The sequence below is a fragment of the Python bivittatus genome, unplaced genomic scaffold (genome assembly GCF_059951505.1).
Source record: "Python bivittatus isolate LINGU-HERP-01145 unplaced genomic scaffold, Pbiv_v1 ctg000690_np1212, whole genome shotgun sequence".
Taxonomy (NCBI): domain Eukaryota; kingdom Metazoa; phylum Chordata; class Lepidosauria; order Squamata; family Pythonidae; genus Python; species Python bivittatus.
This window is the reverse complement of record NW_028277096.1, coordinates 17152681-17168890: the sequence shown is the minus strand read 5'-3', so window position 1 is coordinate 17168890 and position 16210 is coordinate 17152681. Positions and strand designations below refer to the sequence as shown.

General features: G+C 41.4%; 1 protein-coding gene across 10 annotated transcripts in view; it reads right to left on the bottom strand.

Moving 5' to 3' along the window:
• MSI2 (musashi RNA binding protein 2) overlaps nucleotides 1-14367 on the bottom strand; it is a 509931-nt gene extending 495564 nt beyond the window's left edge. For 2 of the 10 annotated variants that reach the window (XM_088152524.1, XM_088152529.1), the window contains exons 1-5: nucleotides 13898-14362; nucleotides 13408-13448; nucleotides 12776-12857; nucleotides 12047-12131; nucleotides 7987-8028 (exon numbers count right to left, since the gene is read on the bottom strand). In XM_088152524.1, the coding sequence (XP_088008650.1) occupies nucleotides 7987-8028; nucleotides 12047-12131; nucleotides 12776-12857; nucleotides 13408-13448; nucleotides 13898-13959 (312 nt within the window). In that variant the 5' untranslated portion in view covers nucleotides 13960-14362. Of the gene's footprint in view, nucleotides 1-7986; nucleotides 8029-12046; nucleotides 12132-12775; nucleotides 12858-13407; nucleotides 13449-13684; nucleotides 13793-13897 lie in introns of those variants that run through there. The other 8 variants (XM_088152520.1, XM_088152522.1, XM_088152519.1 and 5 more) reach the window with 8 other exon arrangements.
• Nucleotides 14368-16210: the final 1843 nt, after the last annotated feature.

The following is a 16210-nucleotide window of genomic DNA, read 5'->3' as shown; positions in this document are numbered from 1 at the left end:
TAATAGCAATTTCTGTGAATCGTTCTTTAAGATGTTCTTGAACTTCAAACCTAGTCGGAATGGCCACAAGCAAGTGAAGAGAACTGTAGTTCAACAACATCTTCAAGGACAAGAAGTAAAAAAAATTAGCTTACACAACAGGAAAATCCATTTAGAGAAGCATCTTTCCTATTGGTTCAGAAATCAAAACGTTGTTCAAATGGAAAAAAAACCAAATGTAACTCCTCTAATCTATATGCCTATCATCATTGGAAGTAGTAAGGTTATTTTAAATAAAACAATTCACCAGAGCAACCATTTTTCCAAACATTACAACTGTGTAAGTTCCCACTCCTAATCCCATTTCAATTTAACAGAAGCATTTAAAAGGGATGGCTAAGAATGGACAGGTGCAAATCCATGGTCAATGATCATTTAACTAACCACCTGTTAAATTTTAGCCTCTCATTAGCCTGTAACTAATTTATTTGTGCATCTAGTAAAAGAAATAGTTTGCATGAACCTTTGGTGGAGTTTCATAGCTCTGAGGCAAAGCTCCTGCTTTGCATGGAAAAGATCCTAATTTTAATTCCAAACGCTTTCCTGAGATTTATTTGTTGAATTTGTATAGCCGCCCATCTCGCAAGAAATGACTCTGGGTGGTGTACAGCAACCAAATAAAAAACAATTATATAAATACAATCATTATAAAAAGATAAATGCAATCATGATTAAATGTAAAATATGTTAAAAAGTAAAATGTACAAACCACAGGAATGGAGAGAGAGAATATATCAATAATGGAGCCACCTTAAGATGTTATTGGTTCCCTGGGTCCCCCCAGGCCTGGTGACATAACCAGGTCTTGAGGGACTTCCAGAACACTAACAGGTTAGCTATAGGGCTAACCTGACTTCGAGATCCTAGAAAACCACTGACAGCCAGAACACAGAGATGACATCCACTCTATGGCTGGTGTACAAAAGTTGTTCCCCCTACTCTTTTGACTTTTATTTGACCAGGGACATTTTAATTATTATTGTATTGTACAGTTTTTATTCTGCTGTTAATTGCTGAGAGTCCTTGGAGGCTGTGGAAGTATACACATTTAATAAATAAATAAATAACCTATAATTGGGTTGGGATTACAGTTCCCAGATGTCTCATATCTGGAGGGCCTAAGGTTGGGAAAGGCAGACCATTTTAGTTTGATCAGCGAGGCAGAACGTCCCAATCATCAAGCCTTACTTCTTCCCAAAGCTATGCCCTGATCTCCTGCCACCATTTTTGTCAGGCCCATTTTCAGGCACCCTCACTAGAGCATCTGCGAGTTCAGCTCAACCGCAACCAACCTGTGATTTTGACAAAGAGATCCACAGCACCACGCCTGTTGTGCCATCTGAGTGGATGTGAGATTCATGTACTACCTGTTACACAATGTTATCTCCAAGAGGTATGTAAAATCCCAATTTACAAAAATATATATATTCTATTCTGTTCCCAAATGGTACTAAGCCATGATTTTATTAAGCATGATTGATCAATTTGATTTACCTTGAACTAAATCATAAACATTGGTTCACAAACCAAAATGGCTGGGTTCACAATCTGTGAATCCTATCACAGAAGAACAGCAATGCAGTGAGCTCTCAAACACGGAAGACAAGGCATTTCCAGCTTAGCCTAGAAGGAACTCAAATCTGGATGCCACAACAGAAAAAGTTCTCTTCCCAGTTAATGCCAAATGAATAATAACTAAATCCAGTGACTGCTATGGTTGGGCAACCATTTCTTCAGACAACTTAGTCCTAGTTTTGCTTAAGTGCTTTCTAGGTTAATACCCAAAGTTTAACCAGGCCCGTAGCAAGTCATCTACCAATGGAATGACCTTGCCACTACATTTTAAACTAGTGATGTCTTTCTGAGCACATAAAAGAGCAAACCCAAGAGATGTGAAATTACCACAGCATATATCCAAGTAGCTGAGAACAAGTATAGCTTATGTACCTACAGAATGCAATAAAAAAGTGAAGTTAGAAAAATGTCCCTGGTCACTGCAACCACTTGGACTCCTATCAACAAGAATGGTTCTATAATCATCCCCAAGGTACAAACCTGCTCCTTCAGAGGAATTGTGACTCATCCAGGATGGGCAAACTATCCACAGGACTTCAGCTATGTCTTTTAAATCTGTAGTACATAAAAGAGTTCTCTCCATGAAGTAAGTTCTCATGTTATCTGACTTGTTTCACTGACTGCAAATCCCATGTATCAGAGTGCTAGAAATAAAATCAACTCATTGACTAACATCAGGCCAGTTAACATCTTAGCCCTACCTACTTCACAGAGTTGTTAGGCTGAGTCCCTCAACTCTGCTACCCTGAGCTCTAAGAGAAATGGTAGATTTTTAATTCCAACAAACAAATACTGATTGCCACTCTTACCTTGCCAGTATGCAACATGTTTCTCAGTAGGATAACCAACTCATTAAATCCCCCAGAGCATTGAGGAATCTATTGGATTCCATAAATTTTCAGGGATAAATTAACCCCAAGCCAGAGGGATGGGGGAATGTTTAATTCTGAACTGATTAATCCTTGACCATGACAAAGGGATTAGTAGAGCTCTTCCTATCTTCAGATTATTGTTCTCATGAGCAGAAGGAAAGATCTACGTGTGGCCTGATAAACTGGAACATTCTCACAGTTATCATGGAGACTGTGAAATCCCAAGACAATAGCAGCCATGATGGAGGGAACGGAAGTCCTCATAATTCAGGAGTCCTGCAGCATTGCTGCTCCCCAGGGACAACCGAGCCAACCTGGTCAGCAGTACATCAAGACAGCAACACACCTGTAATACACCCACTCTATCCTTATTACCTAACGCAAGATGAAGGCCCTCAAATTTGGCTGCAGGTCATGAAATTCCTTGGCAAATATGATAGGCTCCCCACCACAAACAGGCACAGTTGGATGAGATCAGCTCCTCCCTGTCACAAACTCAGGTCTCAGTAATACAAACCAGATCACTATCCTCAGCCACAATTTAATCAGATCTTTTCTGAACAGAGTTTATACTAAATTACACCACTAGGCTTGAGATCACTATGGTTGATTAGCTAAGTCCTGTTAGAGGAGGACCCTGCAGCTTTCCTCCAAATCCAGAGAGTCACACGTACCTACCCAACACGTTCAGGTCATTATAAATCACACTACAAAGGCAGACAAGAAACTTAAAGCTTGGACAAATCCATATGGAGAAAAACAATTCATAAGTATCCTGGTGCTTGGTTCTTAAAAAGCTTTAAAGATTAAATACTTCCCCAGATAACTAACAAAGACAGTCCAAAATGCATGTTATGGGATCAGATCTGAGCCCCACTTAAAACCCTTGAATTGTGTATATGAGCAAGCAAATTATTTTTATGGAATAATTTGCAAGGCTACACTAAGCCCTGAACTGCTCACCACTTCTCTGTAAGTTACATCCATACTATCTAAGGAAAGCCGTTTTACATGGCATTGCGAGAAAATTCCTGCAGATAAGTCATAAACTGCAGAGAAAATTTAACACACGGTGCTTTGGTCATTTAAAAATGCCTGGGCAAAAATCGGAGGTAATAAAGAACCATGAAACCCGTAAATATCTCTAGTGCTCATTTCGTATCACCCAGAGTTATACTGCAAATATACACAACCTTGTGTTAAAGATCACTATCATCCCCAAAGAGGAAGGCTAAGGTTGCAAATCTTTTGGGGTCAAGGCCTAGTGAGTTCACTCACACCTGAAGCGGTATTTCATGAACGATAACATTTCCGTAAATTCAACCATCAACTGATTCAGTTGAACTTTTGCGTTCTAAAAGCAAACACTGACTATTTAAACTAAGACAAATTAACTTTTCAGAGCCAAAGCTTTATTTAGGCAACTGATCTTAAACAAAAGCCTGTGCATATATTTATAGTTAGGAAAAGCCGTGGCAATAACATTCAAGTCCATTCTGCCCTTGTTAAGGGCTATTCATTTGTCTTCAGCATCGTTTTACATATAATTTTCATAACAAGCTCTTATTAAAACACAAACTTTGCCAAGTCAGGACAGATAGAGAGGGAGAAACTTTCAAAAGACAGGTGCAAGATAAAAGTATGGGTTTTCCATCCAGGGAAACCGAGGCTGAATACGGAACGTGACATATGTTTTAATATTTTCACTGCAGCTTTGAGCTATTAATGCAGTCGGAAGATAGGCACAGAAGGGGGAAAACTATGTTACCAAAACTCCAGACCTTGGAATCAAAGCCTAAAATGAAAGTTTGTACTGAGTGCAGAGAAATCATCGCTCAAAAAAAATGAAGTAGTTACATTATGAACACTGCAAGCGCCTTTCTAAATGAGATTAACACTGATATTTTTCAAACAAAGGCAAAGAAGGGATAAAAATCACAAAAGTGAGATTCTTTCATAAAAGATGTATTTCGGCAGCGCCCAGTTTCATATTTAAATCAAACCTTTTGATTTGTGTCAGAATCCTCACGCAGACCAAAAGCTGAGCGCTTTTCTTTCCCATTACGTTCAGCGTGGAAGCAACATACGTACTTTATTATTGGAGATGGGGAAAAAATCAGCAAGTCATATTTTTACTGAAATAGTCTCCTAAATTTGCAGACTTGAAAAAAAGTTTCAATCCAGTTGACACACATAATCAATGGGCATAATGCAGAAATGCCTAATCTGCTCCATGCTTGCAGTATTCAAACACTTTCTCCTAACCAATCAGGAGCATTCCTCAACTTTTTGCCATCTGCACCCTCTCAGGCCTGTACCTCTCGTCTAACCGTGCCAAAACCTGTGAAAACCAGTGTCACCTGGAATGAATAAATAGCACAAGAACACTGAAGCATTTATGTACCTTAAAGCTTGTCAAACTCATTAACTCAATTCATGCCAAACCAGAGTTATGGATACTTAATGGCATGTTATAATCCCTGCTTCCAAAAGGCAGAAAAGGAGGGATGGGGCAAGACCTGCATCAACTTTGGATTGACACCTTTTCAAAATTAACAAACCACACGCGTTGCTTTACTCTAAAGCAGTGTTTTTCAAACTTGGCAACTTTAAGATGTATGAACTTCAACTCCCAGAATTCCCCAGCCAACATACTGGCTGGGGAACTCTGGCAGTTGAAGTCCACATATCTTAAAGTTGCCAAGTGTGAAAAACACTGCTGTAAAGATTAATTACACCACAGAAAGAAGACCAACAAATGCACTAAATTATTGTGAGAACAGAATACAAAAGCAGACCTTGAGAAGTGCTGGATGTTTCGAGCAGAGATCAGACCACCATCTATCTGGGTTGGGTTACTTTAATTTAGATACCTACATTGTTGGACTTTATGGTGCACATGGACCTTCCATATTTTACTCCTCTGGAAGTATTAATCAAAGTTTGGGATCTAAATGTTGGTTAGCCGAAACCAAGCTGGTTCCCTGCTACACACTAAGCCAAATCTAACAAACCATATCATGATTTAGTGTGATGCCTTCACTCTTTGTGGTCTGTTTCTGGTTTGGTTTGATAGATTAACCATGACACTGAATTTTCCCTACAAAAGACAGGTGACATACTGAATTATTTTGTTTCCACTGAAATACATTTCGCTCTGTTTTATCATCCTTTTATATCCCCCCACAAGCGGTTTATTTTGCAGGATGGCTGAGAGAGGAGACCTTTTAACTGAAACACTGATATTGCAATGTCCATGCCCAAGCAGATTCATAATTATTAGTTCCAAGGAAAGCGGAACTTTCTATCCTCCCTATGGTTTAGGGACCTAAGTTTTCCAGGTTAACAGATTTTTACCCATTTTAGTGAGGTCACAGCACTGACCCTCAAGTGAAGGGTGCACTTGAAAAAAATATTTTCTTTTTAATTCAAAAAGCACACTGATGACATGAATAACACAACCAATCTTAGTCACTATTTTCTCTAGTCGCTGCATATTTTAAAATGTCGATATGTAACTATAATCCTTTACAAAAATATATGCAGGGCAAGGAACTGGATTTGAATATTTGGAATTCTCTGCAGTCTAATTAGTAATGTTTTCTCTGCTGAAGATCAGCTGGCTACATCGCTGTTATTTATGTGGTACCACCTTAAGATGTCATTCTCTGCCCTGGCATTTCAGAGTCTTGTGTAGCATGTTTGTCTACTCTGCTGTTTTTAATGCCTAAATTGTTTTAATGTGGTGTTACCTTTACCTGTCTCCCTAAGAGGGTGGGCAGATTTTGTTAGAAAACATTTTAAATACATAATGTTCTTCCCCCACAAAAAGTGGAAGAAATGGCGATAATTTTTCTTTTAAAACCCCACATTTGGAGGTGGGTTTGAGGCAGCTATGTTATGAGTTCAAAAACCTCGACATTGTTCCTTTCTGGGTCAACCTTTTACCCTGGTTGATGTTGCAGAACCACGAGGTCCCAACTTTTGAGAAACATTCTGCTGGAGCAGTCTCTTTCTATCCCATTTTGACACTTTGCTAACCTGTGCCTGTAGTATTGTACTCCTCCCTCTTACCCGACAGGCAGAATGCAACCATAAATAACTCCATGGAAAAAAAGTCAGTGTAAATCAGCACGGGAACCCAGCAGATTCAAAAGGTCGGCAACTTTCGTGTCGAAAGGAAAGTTGCGGGAGAGGAGGAAAACAAAGTCAAAGAGAACTCTGGAGAAATATGTGGCCAGCAGTCCAGCAAATGATACACTCCAAATTCATTCACGGTTGTAGACAGAAATTCTAAGAAAGGAACATTAGGTGCTCGCAGTCGGCCTTGAAAAAGAGCAGTGCAAAAATCTGCTAGTTACGGTCTGTCCCTCCCTCCATGTTTCATTATTCCCACCTTTCTCCTGCTCTTCTCCCTAAGCCAACAGGACACCGAAAAACGATCCTGTGCTCACTTCTACAGATCAATTAGGTCCAATGCCTTCCTCCTCCAGGAAAACAGATGGAGAGATACCCTAGACAGGAATTTTGGCCCAAGTGGACAAAGCTAATTAGTCCCAACTGCAAGAAGATTCAGAGCAGGGGGGGAGATGTGGTTCACCCATGGAGAAGAACAATGTCAGCTTGTATTTTAAAAAGAAAGCCATCCCACAGACCAAAAACAGTTGCTCCAAGTTAAAACAACGTTTTTGCTTAAACTCACAACTACCTAACACAGAGAGAGAGCCAACTCTGAAAGTTGGCTTTACAGCAATCTCCCCACCAAGAGGTAGCCATTGGACAAAAGCTGTTTTGAATATGACCGAGATGTCCTTGCAAGCAGCCCAAAGCATAATACAAGGCAGCTCTAAGGGGTGGGGGGGGGGAGGAGAAAATAGGTCACTCATCCAATCAAACTTAAGACCTTTTGTTTCAAAGCCTCTTTCTTCTCCGTCTTTTTTTCAGAAGCTTTAGACCCTCCTCTACCAACGAGAAAGCTTGTGAATTAATGAACTAGCACTATTCACAAGTTACGCCCAAGAGAAACCGGGAAAGGGAAGGGGTAAGCAGCAATTTCTCCTTTGCACCAAGAAAAACAAACAGGGGGGGGATGGTTTTACATTCGTCACTCCCCAAAAAGAAAGAAAGAAAAGCAGCACAGTCAACTTCAAACCTTTACAGCTTTGTCAATATATCGCAGCTACTCAATAGAGCAATATTCTGTTACTAAGTTCAGAGGAGGAAACCCCCCCACTCCAAAAGTGTTTTTTTTTTTAACCACCCGATGCCAAATGACACAGGACCCACAAGGAGTTGATTACCCTGGAGTAATACTTCGTTCACAGCTCTCTTGCATTTCTCACCAGTCTTAAGATACACAAGGCATGTCATGTCAACCTTTAAGAAAAAAAAATTCCTTTCATCCCAGCCCCCCCCAACCTTCCCCCACAATCTGCTCTATCCAGCAACTAATGCAACTCTCAGCGTGCCTTAAAATTCATTATTGATTATTCTTTCTTACCTTAGGCTGAGCTCGACGGGGAAATGCAACTTTGGGGTCAATCTGTGGGATGGGGGGTAGGGGGGAAGAAATGGAAAGCAACGTAATTTGCATATTTTCTTCAAAGAGGCAAAAAAACCCCAAAAGATTACACTGAATCATTAATCCTTCATTTCTCAGGTACACGATTTTTACAGGGCGACTAACGGTTGAACAGACCGTATGAAAAGTCGTAACCCAGAGAACCCGAAAGATCAGTGTGTGTTCAATGACTTAACTGCTGGGAACTAAAAAAAAATCTAATTTCTCTTTCTTTCTTCAAACTAGTGCTAATTAGATCATCAAATCCTGGATGTCAGACACAATCTGCATTATTACATATATTTAAAAATATGAACATTTTGGAAAGAGCAACTGCTACCTAAAAATCCTTCTGATTTTTTTTTTAACACACACATTATTCAGTCCATTTGTGTTTATTTTCTTATCTGCTGTTAACGCCTCCACAGTTTAAGAGGCATATTTAAACAGCAACTGCCACTTTTAAAGGAGTTTTACGGCTGCAAAAAACAAAACAAAACGAATGGGGTTGAATGATTGGATCTGATTTTGTATTTAATAGCCACCTAAGATATAATGCATAGACAAGACACAATCTTGAAAACTTGATACAAAGTTTCCGTGTTTAGATTTTACCATATGTAAATGGATTTGACTATTTCCTTTCTTTAAAAAAAAAATCATCTGAAGACATATTATTTTTTGTTAAGTTCCTTCAGTCTATTTTGAAAAAAATTAGCAAGAAGAAGTTTTTCTGTCCTAATTAAAGTCCAATACAAAGTACAGAAAGCTACAATGGTCTTCCATCATTCTAAAGCCACAGATTTATAGTTGCCACATAACTAAAAAAATGATTTGCCAACAATTATGTTGAAAAAAGCTAATAAAATAAAATTCCAAACCTGCCATCAAAAGCCCACTTTGCAAATAGTAAGCTCTACAGTGAATTATAAATTTGTTTCACATCAAGTTCTTAAGTCTTAATTCTATTTGCTGGCCAAAATATTTTGAAATAAAAACTTCAAATAATTTTATTAGAATCTTTTGAGTGACAAATTTGGAGAAAGGAGGTTAAATTAGGTTGAGCAGAGATAGGAATTCTCTCAGCCCCTTGTGAATTCTTAGAATTAATCTTATACCCAATAAGCATGTTAATGTTATGTGAAATTTGTTTTTAGTTGGCTTCAGCCTCTCCATCAATGAAAAAGGTATACTAATGCTGTTCTGACTGAAATAAAGGGAAATGTTAAAAAGTCCTTTCTATATAACTGTTAACTGAGCAAGTCCACAATAAACGCGCAGTTTCAAAAAAATAAACTTAACAACCCTTCTGCCAACTGTTAACTACCAACTTCTAAACTTTTGTTTTCATCTGGAACTGAGTCTTAACCAAACTTCTGCTATAAAGACTATTTTTAAAGGAAAAAATGCCTTTGACAGGCAAAAGAAAACCTTGGCTACTTGCATACAAGTGATAGTTTCAAAGAGCTATCATCTCACCAACAAATCTTAGTTTGCAAATGTCATTCCATTTAATAATAAAAAGTTTTTAAAAAGAAAAGCTACGTACCTGAGAAGTGATTGATTATATGCCACTTTAACAGCTCATAAAGCATTCAGAGAAAACTCACAAAACTTTCATCTAGAAAGCTACCCCTTTCCTAGAGATCAACATTGATCTACATATATTCAGCACTAGCTAGATATTTGGCTACGAGAGAAATACAACAGGTGTAGATTTCCCACTGTCCAAAACATTAGAAATGGGGCTGAGGGGTGGAAAATAAACCTCATACAGCTGTCGTATTAACTCCCCTTAAAGTTTTAGCTGTTACTTTAAAAAGAAGACACAGCAATTTTCCAGAAATTTACACAAGAAAGAGTGGGTAATATCTGAGAGGTGGGCATCTTTTCAACATTGGAGGGAGCTCCCCGACTTTTCAGCCTGATGTGACCCATTCGGCAGATCTATACCTGTTGTGTATCCCTGTAAACTATTTAAAGAACAGCCAACAGAAAAAAAAGAGGCTACTAAAAATAAAAATTAGTTAGTTAGAGACAAAGCTACTTACTGTATCTACAAGTCCTCTAGGAAATAACTAATAATAAGACTATTTCTGATACCAATGGCCATTACCTAAACCGTCTAACGTAACCATAAACAAAAGCAGGCAACTTCCGTGTCAATAGCAAACCGAGCTGTTTCCTGTGCTCAGCGTTGAAACAGGGTCAAATGCTAGTAGTACTAAAGGACAAGAAACTATCAGAGGTCTAACAAGGCAAGAACTTATCTTAATGTTTTGGCTGTTGCTTTTTTTAAACAATGAAGAGAGACCCATTTCAGGACAACTCACTCAGAGGAGTTCGCTCCCACGTCCTGAATCAAAGCGATGCCGTTTCATCCGGCTGGCATCACAGAAGGATAGGAAGTTATCTGTAAGGGTTTGCAAGCCCATAGCTTTCCCCCTTCGCCTCCCCAAAGTGACCAGGGTAACCAAGTTCAGATTTACAAAACAAGGTTTCCTCACTTGGCTTGCTAGCCTCATCATTCTCCTGGGCCCATTTTTCTCTGTTGTCCATTTTATACCAAGTATCAGCACGCTGGGAACAAGTTCCAGCTTTTTTTTTTTTTTTGGCCTCTAAAATGCGCCCCCCCCCCGCACACACACACACACACTTCGTACATGGCAGTGCACAAAAACGAAGAGCCATAAATATCTTCCAGGAAGGATATCTTCTTGGAGCAATACTTTTAACAAGTCACCTGCCTGAATTTTTACCCGAACTATTTTAAAGTTGATTTCTCAGGACCGCTCCTGGATTATAGGGAGGCTCCCCCCCCACCATGAAATAATTGGGGAATGTTTAAACATGAGTCACATGCTCAGACAAGCCCAACAGGACACATACCCAAAGTTATTAGAATTTGGGGGGAGGAGATTAAAGCAAAGCTTCACAGAAGGGCACTTATAGAAATGATAATCTCACTTATTTTAAAACAGATTCATATAAAGCAAGGCTCAGCAATCTTAAGACCATAATTTCTCCAAAAGTTCTTGGTTTAAAGGGTAACTTCACACACTTTCCTGCAAATCAAAGCATTTGAAGGATGAAACAACAGCCATACTGAAACTAAATAAAAACTCCCTTCTGCTCACAGTTTAAGAGAGAGATCACCTTTATTTGTGTTTCTTTAAGCTAAGGAAATAAAGTTGCAACTAATTGAATTAGCCAAATACAAACTGATCTTCTGGTGCTACAGAAGAGTAAGGGCACCATGCAGAAATGGAAATTTAGTGGTGGAGAGATGGGGGCATCAGGCAATTGATGCCCTCTTAGACCAAATTAGTGTTTCTGTAATGGGATACGATCCGCGGGAAAGGAACAAAGATCCTGTGACAGTGTTGCAATTTTCCTTTGAAAGGTAGCTCTTCTCACATACTTGTTGCAAAGTCTCAAAATGCCCTTTCCTATTAGGTTAGGAAAAAAATAATAACTTCCTTGGTTTTCTAGAAGGGGAAGGCTAAGGAAAAGAATAAAGGAACTCTGAAAGTTTCTACAATTTAAAATCGCCCTTAAAGCCTTCTGCTTCAAAAATAAAGTAGCATCTTTCTCATCTATAAAGAAACTTCTCTAATTATTCCCTTCTACTCACGCAACATGCCTAGAGTACATGTTTCTGCAAACTACATCGCTTAAGCATAGGTTGGCAGAAGGAAAAAAATAAATACAATAAAACTAAACTGTCTGGCAAACTAGGTAATATTTGAGTGAGGATGATCTGTTTTCTTTACATTATATAATCGGAAAATGAGCCTCCAGGTTCAGCAACATAGCCTGGCATTTTTTTGAACAATTACTACAGCACTAATAACCCACCACAATACCCCTTCGAACAGACCCAGCCAAAAGGACACTGTCTCTTTAAATGAGTCTGTCACAGTCATAATATTGCAGGAAATAATGGAGACATTAAACACACGCGCGCACACACACCCCAATACCACATTGTATAACATACCGTCTTGGAATCTAATTCATGATGAGGTTGAGCTAATACTTTATCAACACTTGCCGGATCAGCAAATGTAACGAAGCCAAACCCCCTGAAATAAGACAAAGAAGAGCTGATGGGGAAAAGGCACAGAAAATACTAAGAAAAGACAGTAAATATATTAAGATGCACAATAAGACGCATCCTAGATTCTCATATTGCTCTGAGGCAAACCACCAGCCCTTGTCAGAAAATATATTAGGGTTAAGGTGGATAAAAAACTTATGCATGCTTCAAAATTTAACTCCTTTCCCACCTCTTCCCCCACAATCCATGCATACAAAATCTCTCCATCTTCAGTTCATGCTTTGTTTAACCCACAAGTAGAGGGCTGTGGGACTGGCTCTCCTTTTTCCTTTTTTTCTTTTCTTTTAAACTACTTTGGTTAGTCCAACAAACAGTTAGAAGCAAGTTTCTGAAAATGAGATTCCGGAAGACTATTTAATTTAACAGGTTTCCACCAGCAGAAAACATAAATGCCTCCTACTTTCAACATCTATATTTAAGACTTAAGAGTTTCAAACAGAGAAGGAGCAGTGGTTTAAAAGTTTTTACAAAGGAAAAAAGAGGTTTTAAACTACATAATATACATTAAAAAATTGCTGACACTTGTTCTAGGCACACAGATCATGCAGACTTCCATAAAAACACAGGAAAGGAAGAAAACTTTGATTTAAAAGAGGACAAACTGTTTACCTGGAGCGTTTTGTAGTTGGGTCCCGCATGACCATACATTCCCTAATGTCTCCAAATTTGCTAAAATAATCTCTAAGATTATCTGTGGAGCAGAAAAAGAGAGCGCACCCATGAAAGCAAAGATGGGAATGGGGAGGAGGGAGAGAGAGAAGAAAACAGAAGCAAGTGTTTAAAACATATCTGCATTGAAAATTAGCCACTCAGAAAGGGAGCAACATTTGATTTTTCTCTCAGAGTAGGAGGGGGGACAGATGGATGACCTGAAAATTAAAAAAAAAACTCTTTGCTTTTTTTCCTCCCCCCTCCCTCCAGCCTACCACCCCTCAAAAGTGCGCACACACAAATTTAAGGTCGAATAGAGGACTTGGGAAGAGGAGTGTTATTTGGAGCACGTAGAAGAGCTCATCACCTTACTCTTGTGCAGGGTGGAACGCGTGTGTTTCTTTACTTGTGGGAAAGAGTGCTGGAAAAGGGGGGGGAGGTAGGGATGGCGAGGAAGGAGCCCAATGAAACTGACCTGGGATAACAACAAAGACTCTATCAAAGGAGGCTGGGCTAGGCAGGATCGAGAGGGAGTGGGAGATGGGGCTGCCCCCCATCCGGCACACACCCACCCCCTCGCCCCCGCTTACCTGGTGAGGTCTGCCAACTCAGGCCGCCAATAAACATTTTACTGGAAGAAGAAAACATAACAGAGTTAAGCAGAGATGTCAGATCGGCCATTTTGACGTGTAACTTACAAAAGCTAAAAGGAAGGGAGAGGTGGAAGGGGGGGGCGGCTGGGGGGGGCGAGGGAAGCTAAGCCTGCTTTGGTCGGGGGGGAGGAAGAGGAGGAGGAGGGGGAGAAGCCAGAAGGGGCGAAGCCGAGATGGAGCGGGGCCGGGGGGGGGCAGACCCAGGCAAACGCACCCAAGGTGAGTAACTCCGAAAGAGCGGGCGGGCGAGCGGCGGGGAGAGCAGAGGAGCCGGCAAAAAGAGAGCGAGCGAGAGAGCCGCTTCTCGGCTCTCCCTTCCCGGCGCCGCGCCGCCCCCTCCCCTCCGCGCTTCTCCCACCAGTTTGCCCAGGGCAGACCGGTCCCCCGCGCGCCCGGCAAAGTGGAAAGGCCGGAGGAGCCAACTTACCCGGGGTCGTGCTGCGAGTCGCTGGGGGTTCCCGAGATCGCTTGACTCCCATCCGCCTCCATGACTGCGGCCAAAAAGGACGGCTCAAGCCCGCGGAGAGGGGGGGAGAGAGAGAGGGAGAAAGAGAGAGAAACAAGAGCCCCCCCTGTTGTAGGACCCCCCACCCTCCCCCCGGGTTCGTTCTCCCCTTCTTTTGGCCCCCTTTCTCCGATCACTTCGCTTTCTTCTCTTTCCTTCTTTCTTTCTTTCTCTCTCTCTCTCTCCCTCTCTCTCTCTTTTTTTGTCTGCTACCGGTGAATATTACTGGCTGGAGGGGGGAGAGAGAGGGAGAGAGAGAGAGAGAGAAGCCGGCGAACCAGCCAGATCCTTTCACACGTGGGATCAGCTCAGCTTAGCTCAGCTCGAGCGCCTTCCTTCTCTCCCTCCCCCCTCGCTCCCTTTCGCTCCCAGCCATCGTCGCTCCGCGCAGCCAGCCCCGCTCCCTCCCCTCCCTTCTTCTTCCTCCCCCCCCGCCAGAACGCACGTGGGGCGGAGTTCTAGAACGTAGAGTAACCCATTCGGGGGACGTCACAATCCGCCGAGGCTCCGCCCCTTCTGCTTCTTTACTCCCGATTGCCTCCGCCCCTACGGAGAGAGAAAGAGAGAGAGAGGAAATATTCTCCTCCTCCTCGCCTTTCTTGCGCGCCCGACAAGGCAAGACACGTGCGCGCGCACGGGGGGCGCGCGCGCGCGCGCGCACGGACAAACACACGCACACAAACACGAGCAGTCACATTCTCCCCCCCTCCCCCGTGCCACCGCTTAATCGTGACCTGGATGCTTGGGCTGATCTCTAGCCATGCGCTGCCTGGCTGGCAAGCAGGGTTCTGCGCAGAAAGAGCAAAGGGTTGGGCAGTGCCAGTCCGTCTTCTCCCCCCCCCGACCCCATTCCTCCATGGAAACAGGTTGGCAAGACTTAATTTCTAAAATCCCTGTTAGAGCCGGCAATGCCTTGATGAGGCCAACCGAAAGCTTGTAAGATTCAAGCTTCCGAGTTTCCCAATCCTGGTCTATCGGCCGAGGGGATTTTCTGCCTCCTTGCTTGATGGAGAGTTCTTGAAAACTCAAACGCTTGCATGCTTTTTTCAGAAACCTCCCTTTGGTCTGCGAAAACCGTTAAAAAAAAATCCAAGCAAGCTAGGGAATGAAAAAGAAAGAAAGAGAGAGACTGACTAAAAAGCACTCCTTCATACAGCCCAACTATCAGGGACCATGCTTGAAAACAAACACACGCACATACAGAGTTGTCCCTGACACTAATACCATCCTTTTTCTGTTTTAAGTGAAACTGCCCTGGATCTAACCCAGGCAATCTCCTGGAGAGATCTATCATTGATCTTCTGAAACTTGCAGGTCTCCTCTTGGGTTAGGTTGGGTCATTCTTTAGTGGCAGGTATTCCGTGGTAGACTGTCTCTAAGGGAGGAAGTTCCCTGTTATGAAAAGGGACTCAGACTGAGGGTTTTTGAGCCCAGTATTCGGCATGCCGTGCCAAAGAGGCGGATAGCATGGAGAAAGTTTTCCTTTGCTCTTGTTCCTTCCAGCAGCTGGTAATCCAGGCTACCCAAAGAGTAGCCAACAGCCATCAAGACTCATATTTTGTCAACTGTATGCCCTTTAGGCTTAGATATTTAAAGTCCCTACTTGAAAGAACAGCCCACCGGGACCTGGATTGCAGATCGTCCTATCTCCTCCTGGGCTCTAACATATACAGGGAGTCCTTGTTTAGTGACCACAATTGGGACTGGCAACTTGGTCGTTAAGTGAAGCGGTCACTAAGTGAAACCAAAACTGTGCTTATGATCTGACTTCCGCTTTCCTTGGCTTTACAGACTTGCGAAGGCCATAAGTGTGAGGATTGGGCACAAAGTTACTTTTTCATCACTATTGTCACTGCGAATGGTCGCTAAACAAGGCAATTGCTAAACAAGGACTTCCTGTACATTGTTAGCAGAACTGCTAAGTTTATAGACAAGGTAGTTCAGCTAAGAATCTGTTATATGGAATAGATCAGGGTATCATGTAAAGGCGATGTATTTATCTGAACGTTGATTCTTTGTATTTAGCACATATGTATTTTATTTTTGTATTTTCTTTTACCTATTTTATCCTGGAAATAGATCTTTTATTTTACCTTTATTTTATTTTTTAATATGTTTGTAAGACTAATCAATAAATTGAAATTGACTAATAAATAAATTGATTAGTCAATAAATTATCTATCTATCAATACTCATAGCTATTGAGGGCTTGATCCTCCATCAGTTTGGCTAATC